This window comes from Solanum tuberosum, unplaced genomic scaffold (genome assembly GCF_000226075.1).
Source record: "Solanum tuberosum cultivar DM 1-3 516 R44 unplaced genomic scaffold, SolTub_3.0 scf00047, whole genome shotgun sequence".
Lineage (NCBI taxonomy): Eukaryota > Viridiplantae > Streptophyta > Magnoliopsida > Solanales > Solanaceae > Solanum > Solanum tuberosum.
Window position 1 is genome coordinate 102035 of NW_006238973.1, and position 10921 is coordinate 112955.

The 10921-nt window shown below is 36.3% G+C and overlaps 1 protein-coding gene across 1 annotated transcript; it reads right to left on the bottom strand.

The window, feature by feature from the left end:
• Positions 1-202: 202 nt before the first annotated feature.
• Positions 203-10414, bottom strand: LOC102582483 (ADP-ribosylation factor 1). Its single transcript, XM_006343482.1, has 9 exons — positions 10268-10414; positions 9992-10113; positions 9835-9873; positions 9180-9242; positions 5581-5599; positions 4062-4173; positions 1726-1773; positions 1093-1223; positions 203-477 (listed from the first exon to the last, which is right to left on the bottom strand). The coding sequence occupies exons 2-9, from the start codon at positions 10092-10094 to the stop codon at positions 444-446; spliced, it is 549 nt and encodes a 182-aa protein (XP_006343544.1). The 5' UTR covers positions 10095-10113; positions 10268-10414; the 3' UTR covers positions 203-443.
• Between the last annotated feature and the right edge of the window lie 507 nt (positions 10415-10921).

The following is a 10921-nucleotide window of genomic DNA, read 5'->3' on the forward strand; positions in this document are numbered from 1 at the left end:
ATTGTTTGTCAACTTTACTCTTCTTCTGATGCTACTAACTAAGCTTAATATATAGTTAGTCTCACTTCTACTCATCATAAAACACTTGTTTTTCCTAACTTGCAAACATCATTGTTTTCGCTACATACCGCAAAAACTATATGTTAAAGTCAAGACCAAGACAAATATACCAAAACAAGAAAGAAACACAAAAGAAAAGATGAAGGGAAAACCATTTGAGCTTTTCAAGAAAAGAGAGTGTAAATTGTAATCTATGAAGTCAAAATAAAGCCTCGTATTCTCATTATCTGTGATAAGTATAAACATTATATCCGAGCAGTTTGCATTAATCAGAAACTATGGCAATTAGAAAAATAATTGAAGGCCGAAATCGATTCACACATTAATACCAAGTTCTCTCTTGTTTGTCTTCACAGTCTATCTGCTGCATCGTTTACAAAAATTTAGCCACCTCCGGATTTGAGTGTATTACTCAACCTACATTTAGAAGAATCGAGAAAAAAGGTGTGAGAACGATAGGTTCATTTGTGTGTGTGTGTGTGTGTGTGTTCAACTCATGTGAAGACATTTCAGAAAAGAACTGCAAATGTGATATCAGCAAAGCAAAAGAAGAGAAGTTGAGGCTGAAAAATGTTTGCATAGCCTTGGATCGATCCTCTCATCCAAATAGACTAACCAAGTTTGACATATATCACTTTGTTTGTTTATCTTAGTTTATCAAATTATCTTTTCATTTTTGCTTATCTTTTCCAAAAAAGACAACCCAATTGAACGGGAGCTTTGGAGCAATGGTAAAGTTAACCCCGTGCAACCTATAGTTCACGGGTTCAAGTTGTGGAATTACCACTGATCCTTGAATCATGGTAGGCTGCCTACATTTCATCCCCTTAGGGTGTGACCCTTCCCAGGACCCTACATGAACACAGGATGTTGTGCACCGGAGTGCCCTTTTTTTTCCAAGGAGCCCACTTAATGACAAATGAGAACACTGGTATGACCGGTGGAATCAACTGGAGTTTCAAAAAATATGGTTCGCATTCATGCCATATAATTGCCGTGGCAGCATAAAAAAAGGTAAGAAGTTGAGCTCACCAGTCCAAGCCTTCAAAGAGCCCTTCTCCTTTGATGGCAGAAGTCTTAAAAATAGCCCACTGCCTATTTTTAATCTTGTGCAGCTCTAAGGCCTCAGTCACTGCAGCATCATCAAGTGCACCAGGAAGATCCTGTCAACAATTGAAGACCCTAAATAAATGATAGTGAATGATTACATGCTTATCTGAACAAACGGCTAATGTCAGTCTGGATGTGGGTTGGTATTTCTGTGTGGCACGTGCACGGGTGAGAGAGAGAGAATGCAAGTTGGCCAAAGAAAGAACAACAATGACTACACCTTAATACCAAACTATTTGGAGGCTGCTATATGAATCATCTATTTCCAATTGCGCTCCATTGGGCCTATTCCAGTCCAATAACCAATAGTTTGTCTTTCAAAACAAAATAGGGATTTTCTGAATCTAGAGGTTCTATAAATCTCAGACTATCCGTACATTGGCATGCAAATCTCTAAGAGGCAAAAGAAGAACTATGTAGCAATTTTAATACTACTAAATAGTAACTCAAAACTATGGCTTAATAATGAAAGAAAACATTGCATTTATTCCAGGATCAAATGGACCAAAGCTTCTTCCTCAGCTATGTAGAAAAAGAACTAGCAAGGACGCAAACCTGCTTGTTAGCATAGATGAGGACGACAGCACCCTTTAACTCTTCCTCCTGGGAAGAAAAAAAAAAGGAAACATGCATCATCAATGGCCATCCTCACAAGTGACATACATCGTAAATGCTATTCCTCAGAAGTCAAATAAAAGATAGGAACCAGAAAGCTTAACTTGAAATTAGAAGATTCAAAAGGAAAAAAATTGATGGCTTCCTGGTAGTAAAAATTGTATTTCTATTATTTGTACAACTCTTAAAAAGTTGCAACTCTGGCACCCACACAAATACAATTCTACCATAAGTAGAAATTATTCCCCACTTGCAGCAAAATGGCTCTTTAACTTAGCAAAAGTTGTAGTATGAAAAATTCAAAAAAAAAAACATGTATAGGCAACCTTTCCAATTTTAAGTCCTTTACAATGTTCCTTTTTGCGAAGCTTTTGAATTGAAGGACACATGTCACTTTCAGGTAGCAGAGTAACCACAACTAAAAAATCACTCGGAGAGATGTTAACTTCCATCGAAAGAGCAGCAAAGACCTAATCTCAAACAAATTTGAGTCAGCTACATAACCTCACTAACCATGTTTCTCCATTCAACTCATCTCAAGCCAATATTCTAAGAACTGCTTATTCTGTAAATCAATTTGCTAAACAGCTTTTCAAAAAACACTCTTACTTGTCCTGTTTTGACAAGCAGCTCCCCTCTACTCCACAGAGTTTCATCCAAACACTACAACTCAATCAAAACAAATATTTTAAACACCTTCAGTGTTGTGTGTTCCTCACTCGCCCTGACATGGATGCACATCAAACCCACGTAACATGTAAAATTAAAATAAGTTTGAAATACCAAAAAAAATGTAATGAAAAGGAAAAAACATGTTCAAAGAATTCTACAGAATATATCCCCCTCCCCATTTTATTTGTTTCTCTTCCATCTCCCCTTCGAGTCATTTGCCTCTCCATTATTTTCTTCTTTCTCCCCCTCTGTCATTTTTCTCACCATCTTCAATCCCGTTCTTCAGCCTCCCCCTTTCATTTTCTACCGTCTACAAATTTGTTTAATCCAAGATAAGCATGAATAACAAATATAAAGGGCAGTCCAGTGCACTAAGCTACACTATGCACCTGCCGTGTACGAGGAAGGGCCGAACCACAAGGTTGTTTCCACAGCTCGAACACGTGACCTCCTAGTCACATGGTAGCAACTTTACCAGTTACGGCAAAGCTCCCCTTCATGAATAACAAGTATATGGACGGAAAAAAAAATGACAATAAAGTGAATTTTTAATTGTTTGGTGTCACCTCTTCAAGAAACGTTTATTGGCAAGGAAAATATGTCTTAGAGCCTTGTGACGACATTGAAGTGCACACTAAGTGTAGCAAAACGCTCAACATGTTTTGAACCTCGCTTTAGAGTATAAGTGTGCTTTAAATGCGCCTTTGACAACAATGGCACGAAGGAGCCAAGATCTGTACAAGGACACTAGGAGGAGACTCTGAACAATTCTCAATCGTGATGGGGTTACACCATGGATCAGCTCTTAGCCTGTTTTTATATGTCTTGACGATGGATACATTGATGCGTCATATCCAAGGGGAGGTAGCATGGTGTATGTTATTTGCACCATAATCAATCGAGGATTTGAAATTAGTAACTAACTTTCCCATATAAGTATTATTAGTATACTGTCATATTATCTTATTCTCAGTTTTTTATTATTACTCGTCTCGTTTGCTTTATCATCACTCTCGTATTGTCTTATTCTTTGAGTTTTATTAGCATATGTTTTTCTTTTGCTTCAATTATCGTACTATTTGCTACTGCTATTGTTTTATTCTTCATCTTTTTGCTTTAAATTCCTTTACTCAAGCCGAGGATTTTCCGAAAACAACCTATCTACCTTCCAAGGTAGGGGTAAGGTCTGCGTACACACCACCCTCCCGAAACTCCACTTATGGGATTATACTGGGTATATTGTTGTAGTTGTTCCCTTATGCTTCTGGTTAACTTTCTAATTTGTAGTTTCACAAGTTCTATATATTCTGAAATGACAATTTTGGGGGTATTACTGTGTGTTCAGAATTCCTTCACTTAACAGGAAAACATTGAAAAGGACAAGTATTTCTTTTGCAATACTAGCTAACAGCCGTTGTTTTGGTAAATCAAGTTTGCTAAGCATTCAGTGTCTGGATCCAAAATAAAAAGATACGTCCTATTTAGCAGCAATTGGTCACAATTAGAACCTAATTTTCAACAAGCAGGATATATATATATATATATATATATATAGACACACATATACATATAGAGAGTGAGAGAGAGCAGCAAGGAAAAGGTACCTCCAATATGGCGTGGAACTCCTCGTTAGCAACCACGAGCCTATCAGTGTCACTTGAGTCGACAACGTAGATTATAGCTTGAGTATTAGGAAAATAGCACCTCCAGTATGGCCTAAGCAGCAAAAGAACCCATGAAGGACCTTTCCACATTTAAAAAATCACGAAATGGGAGATGAGATATACATTATGATGGCAATTAAAAGTTCATACATAGTAGGTACACAGTATCAAAAGATGCTGAGATAACAGTACGAGGCTTAACCAGGGAAACAAGAGTGATTTACGAGAACCTCCGGAAGATATAGACCTTGTATATCTAAAAGTCATTAAATAGTTCAGTTTTTGAGGCACTAAATTGAAGAAGCAAGCCCCAACACCAAAATGGCCACAGAAAAAGTGCAGGTCTGACTCGGCTTTTACTCATGCCTGAAGATATCTTTTGATAAAGTAATAAATTTTTATTAATGTTTGAGCAAAAAACAGAACACCCATATACAACATGTATACCAAAAAGTAGAAAACATACAAAACTATATGTCATTCTACGAAAGACACCAAGTCATCAATACATAAAGGAATTTCATGGGTGCACCGAAACGAAATAAAGGATAAGAGGGTAATACTCAATCGTACAAAATTCATCTCTTCTCACTCAAAAGCTCTCTTATTTATCTCTTAAAATAATTCACATAAGTACTGGTAGCACAACATTCAAGTCCTAGATATTTTCCTTCTTTTATCATAGTGACCATAGTTCCAAGTGAAAATAACCTCTTTCACAGTGTCTGGCATCACCCAAACTAGCCCAAACCAACTAAGGATTTCCCCCCACAACCTCGAAATTGCCAAACAATGAATGAAGAGATGGTCAACACCTTTGACATAAGCAACCTTCCTCTTTCTCAAATTCTTAGCTGCCAACATCACTCCTCTTGCTTCAAGCCAAGTGAAAAGAAAAAAGAACACACCTTTCTCGATACTTTTTGAGATCTAAATCGAGCTATATGGAAATGCAATCTCCCCCCTAATCAGAAACATTTCATAATAAATTTTAACAGAGAACACTCCATTATTCCTTGTACCCACCTCCATACAGGCATACATCGTGGCTATCCTGCAATATACAAGCATACTTAGCTTGTGGAGCAAATAGACCAAGCTTTGGAACTCTGCCACCTTCCGGTCCTAAAGACATGTGACGGTTTCCTTAAAAAAATATGCCAATCGTGAATATCTGAATTAGTAACTTAGCTTGTAGCCTACAACCTGGGAATCCGATACATATTGTTCCTTTTTTTATTAAGAGGTGTGTGCAGTATGACCTTTATTATAAATAAATATCAAAATTTTGCACTAGCACCTCAACTACAAAAGAGATGGAAAGACTGATAGGGGAGACGAGCATACTAATCAATGAAGTTAACATCCACCATGCACATTAGTAGATTTCAAGATAGATACAAAAGATATATATGTACAATTCTTTTTATTATAAGTTTGAGAGCCAGTTAGAAGTTACCTGATACTAGTCTGTCCCCCTGCATTATTGTAAAAAAGGTGAAAAAAAGAAACATGATTAGAAGAAAGTCATATTGTTGATTCTAGGTAGAGAGGAAAATAAATAGACATGATGCTATGCAGAAGAGAGCAACAAAAGCAAATCTGTCAAAAACACCCAAAAATTAAAGAAATAATTATAAAGAAAAAAGGGAAACGAGCAGGGGGGTAGGCACACGTATGCCAGGGTGTCCAATTGGACACCCTTCGTCAGAAAAAAAATACCGCATATACAAGTAAAATGATACACGAAGTGATTAAATAACATATTTTTGGACACCCTTGACATAATAGGTTGTTATAGCCTAGTTGGTTTTAAGATGTCTTGAATGTGTGTTTAGACATCTTTAATGAGTCAGTGCTCGCGTGTTCAAATCTCACTTGCAACAATTTTTTTTTTCCCTTTTTAAAAAGAGCTTTTGTTGTTTAATTTTTGGACCCTCTTCGTGAAATTCTTGGCTCCGCCACTGGAAACGAGATGAGAGGAATGAGAAGAACCCTAAACAATGATCTTTGATCTGAACAATCACAGAGATTTGCACTATTACGCTTCCACTTTTATTACAATGCCGAGGTGTAGTTTAGTATTTTCTCTGAAGGGTAACATTCCTCTTTCGCTGTTTGCCTTTAAGCAGAAACAAAATTCATTTTTGGTTCATCACATTATGCCTACCTTTCTGCCTAAAGCTCTCCAACCACAACCTATCCCCTATACTAACCATTCTTTAAGTAACCCTTAGTCGAAATCTTAACATGATATAGCAAAACAAACTTGATGAAGAAAGGCGTAAATCACTAGGAAATGTAGCTAAAGGAATCAGATACTACACAAATTAAACAAGCCGAATAGTGAAGTTGTTTAATGAAAATCAGCAGAAACTCTCTTTTTTAGAAGATAAAAATCATCAGAAGCTCTTACAGTAAAGACTTGGGATATACGTCCACTACATGAAACTACACATTCTTTAAGCAGTAAGCAGTGAGATCACATGCTGATAATTGTACAACAGCATACACAGTGTAATCTCACAAGTGGGTCAGGGAGGTAGAGTGTACGCAGACCTTACCCCTACCTTGGGAGGTAGGGAGGTTGTTTCCGATAAGACGCTCAGCTCAAGGAAAAGCATATCAAAGTAGATGGAAAAAGAAATAACAGAAGTAAAGATATCATGGAAACATACTATAGAAAGCATGACATAAAAGAAAAAAAACAATAACTATACATCACATGCTGAGAATTGTGTATTGAGATAATTCCAAGACTTTGAGTACTTTTTCCGTGGCAAGTTAGCCATATGCCCATATAGATAGCTTTACACAAAGTGTTCTCAGAATCCCTGAGAACAATTTTTTTCCAACTCGTATCCTACATTCAGGAGTGTAAGTTCAGTGACAGGACTTATGAAGCGGACATGGACGTGAGGCTTAATACACACGTCATACTCAAGAGAGGAAGTTTCAAGTATCTAGGTCAGTAATCCAAGGTGTGAAGAGATTGACGATGATGTCACACATCATATTGGAGACGGGTGGATGAAATGGAGACTTGCATATGGTGTTTTGTGTGATAAGAATGCGTCATCAAGACTTAAAAGGTAAGTTCTACCATGTGGTGGTTACACTGACTATGTTGTATGGGGCAGAGTGTTGGTCAATCAAAAACCTCCATGTTCAAAAGATGAAAGTAGCAGAAATGAGGATGTTGAGATTGATGTGTGGGCAAACTAGGAGAGATAAAGATTAAGAATAAAAAACTCCAGACAAGGTGGGGGTGACCTCCGTGGTGGACAAGATGGAGGAAGTGAGGCGGAAATGGTTTAGGCATGTGAAGAGGAGAAGACCAGATGCTCTTGTAAGAAGGTGTGAGAGATTGGTCATGGTCGGTCTGAGGAGAGGTAGAGGTAGGATGAAGAAATATTGGGAGAGGTTTTTAGGCAGGACATGGCACAGCTACAGCTTATCGAGAATATGACCCTTGATCGAAGAGTGTGGAGGTCGAGGATTAGGATAGAAGAGGTAATCCAGCGATTTTCTTTTCTATTCCAGGAGTATAAGTATTATTCTGGTATTTTCTTAGTCTTAGAGCTCTATTACAACTTGTTGTTTCTCTTGCTTTAATTATCCTTTTATCTAGTTGTTGGTTGTTGTTTCTGTTCGTTATTAGTTCTTTTTCACTTGTCCTTGAGCCGAGGATCCAAAGAGTTAATTACTTCCAATGTTGTCAAAGGCGCACTTAAAGTGTCCTTAAGCCCTCAAGCGAGGCTCAAAACATGTTGAGTGTTTTGCCTCACTTAACATGTGCTTCAATCTCCTCTTTAGGGCCCTAAGACATACTTTTCCTTGCCAATGAGTCTCTTACCCTAAACAATTGATGTTTCACGTTATCGTATTTTTTTAAAAATTTCTTTGTTCATATATTTGTTACTTATGATTATAATTATTAGTCTTGAATTAAAGACAGTTTATATTTTTCCTTTGCTTGCACCTTTTTTCATTAGAGCCCACACTTTATTTACGCTGTGCGCTTAAAGCCCCAAAAGACCTTAGAGCTTTTTTGCGCTTTTTGCACTTGATAACACTAATTCCTTCTATTTGAAATCGCTTTGCATGTCATTATCTGAAGTGCACACTTTTTATGAAGCACATGGTGGTGGGGTCCTTTCCCACTTTGCTCCCTTGGTAACTCAACACCCAATCTTATGGTTGGAGGTGGAATATCTTTCCCACTAGGTTATCCCTCCTTTATCAAGACATGCACCATAATTACTAAGCTTTAGGATACATTTTTTAAACAAAAAGGTGGTTTCTGGACCAGCTTGTGTGTGCATCTTGACAATTTAACCAGGCACCTCCTATGATGTTACCTCTAACCAGCTCAGAGACCAGGTAAGTCCATTAAGGCTAAGGCAAATGGAAAGAATAACCTAGTGTTTTTTTGCCTCTGCCGGCATTTGGAGACCTCATAGCTCTCCCTCCACTTCACTCAATAGGTCAAACCCTTCTGTGCAAGCTTTAGGATACAATACGCCAGACACCAATAACCCATACACTGACACAAAGTTTAATTTAGAGATGAATGAAAGATTTACAATTTACATGAACTGATTACTCATTTTTTTAATTCTGAGTGCCTGTGACCATCCCTATTGAACTTATTTAGCCATGTAAAAGCATCAAAGTTGCGTGAAATTAGTGTCTTGTGCGAAAAAGCTGCAAAAGTTTGAACTAATTTCAGAAAACTGGGAAGAACGGAAGCCATCCTGTCTGACAAAACTTATTTTAAGTTAAGGAAATTTCATGGGAAACATTTACTACAGATAAAAGCGTCAAGCAAAGAACATGAAATGAGTGGCTTATGAGGATAAAGCTGGAAAAGATTGAGCTCCTTACAGAACTAGGAAGAAAGAGAAGCATTTTTCAAACTAAATCTAGTTAAGGTTCAGGAAAACTCAGAACATATAGAACAATTACTTTGAATTTCACTCAAGAAAATTTTTCTAAGATCATGAAATGAAACTAAGACAAGTTTGCAGCAAACGTCAAACTAATCCATTAGCTTACCTAGATCCCAAACTTGAAACTTTATATTGTTATACTGCACCGTCTCAACATTAAATCCAATTGCTGCATCATGAAAATCAACAAAAACCATCCATTACAAGAAAAACAGGAGGAACATACAAAAGAAAACCAATATCCTCTCTTCACTTAAAGAATGTAAGAAAATGCAATGATTAAGGTGGAGGCCAAGGTTCAAATCCCACTGAAGTATGGCTTTGCTCGAATCTGAATCTTGATGTACACCTTACTAGTGTTTGCCAGGCAGATGAATTTCCCACCCATATATGGCACATAAAATTTCGTAGATACGCTTCTACCTCATGACCCAAAAAGAAAGAGATCATAGACAATCACCACAGTTTCATTTTTCTATTTCACAATTCACACTTCCATATCCACTAGAAAATGGCTAAATCTATCTCTAATCAACTCAGCATAATTACTAGTCCTCCCTCTTCCCAAAAAAAAATAATCTTTTTAACTAATACTCTTAAACGAACTAGCAACTTATACTAACTATTGTATCAATTCGAATGTGTTATTCCTTTCTAAGTACAATCAATTTGTTTTGGATTAGTTTGAAACATTTACTAAAACTTAGCCAAGTGTAAAGGGAACAAACAAATCTGGATAAAGAGGGACACAAGTAACCTACTTGGAATAGTGGAAACTACTTCACCCATCTGAAGACGATCTGCATAACCAAAAAGCAAGAAAAACTGAATCATCATACTAATCAAACTTTACCAAAAACCCAGAATTCAAATCACAAAATAAGCAAAAGGGTATCCATAAAAACCAGTAAATCATACAGAGAATTGTTGTTTTGCCAGCATTGTCAAGTCCAAGAACTAAGATCCGAGCTTCCTTGTTCCCAAATAACGAAGAAAACAATCGTGAAAACACTAATCCCATTTCCCCCTTCGCTTGCTTTCTGTATATACAAAATCAAAGATCAGATCTTGAAACAAGCCCCAATAAGCAAAAGAAAAAAAATTGTTCACAAAATTGAATGTAGTGAATATTTAGACAAATTTATGGTGACCCAGTAAAGGAAAAAAGTTGGATTTTTTATTGAAGTGAATTACCAGAGAAAGCTCAAGGGTCTGTTTTGGGAACTTGATTAGTGTTAAGGTTAAGTTAGAAGAGAGAAAGTGTGAATTGGATCAACCACAAAGACATATAGGAGTATGAAAAAAAAAATGGTTTTTACAACCAATTGAGATTTGGGGGCACTTTTTTTTTTTAAGTTATTTTTCAATGAAAAATGTTTTTCATATATTTGGGTTGACTCTTAAAAATTAATATTAGAATATTGAAGAGTGATTGGATTAATTTTTTAATTAAGAAAGATTAATAATAGTGCTCGTGAAAATATTGAATATTTTTGGATGTGTATTCTACTTCAAGAAATTTCATTTAGATATTTATAGTTTATTGAAACACACAATGAAAAAAGAAATTTTAGAATTTGTTAGGGCACCGTCAGAAATAGTGATAGCTTAACAAAGGAGATAGCAAGTGTTGTCAATTTTAGGGGTGTTCAAATTATGAAGAGCTTGATTCAGAAATTTTTTGTTAGCCCTATAAGACTTTGATACTTTAGGAATTTTCTTATCGATTTTAACCTTTGTGCTTTTAAAAAAAAAAATAGACTCCCGAATCTAGAATTTATATTTTAAATCTTTAGTATTCTTAATACTAGACTTATTTTCTTAAAAAATAATTATGAGTTCATTTTT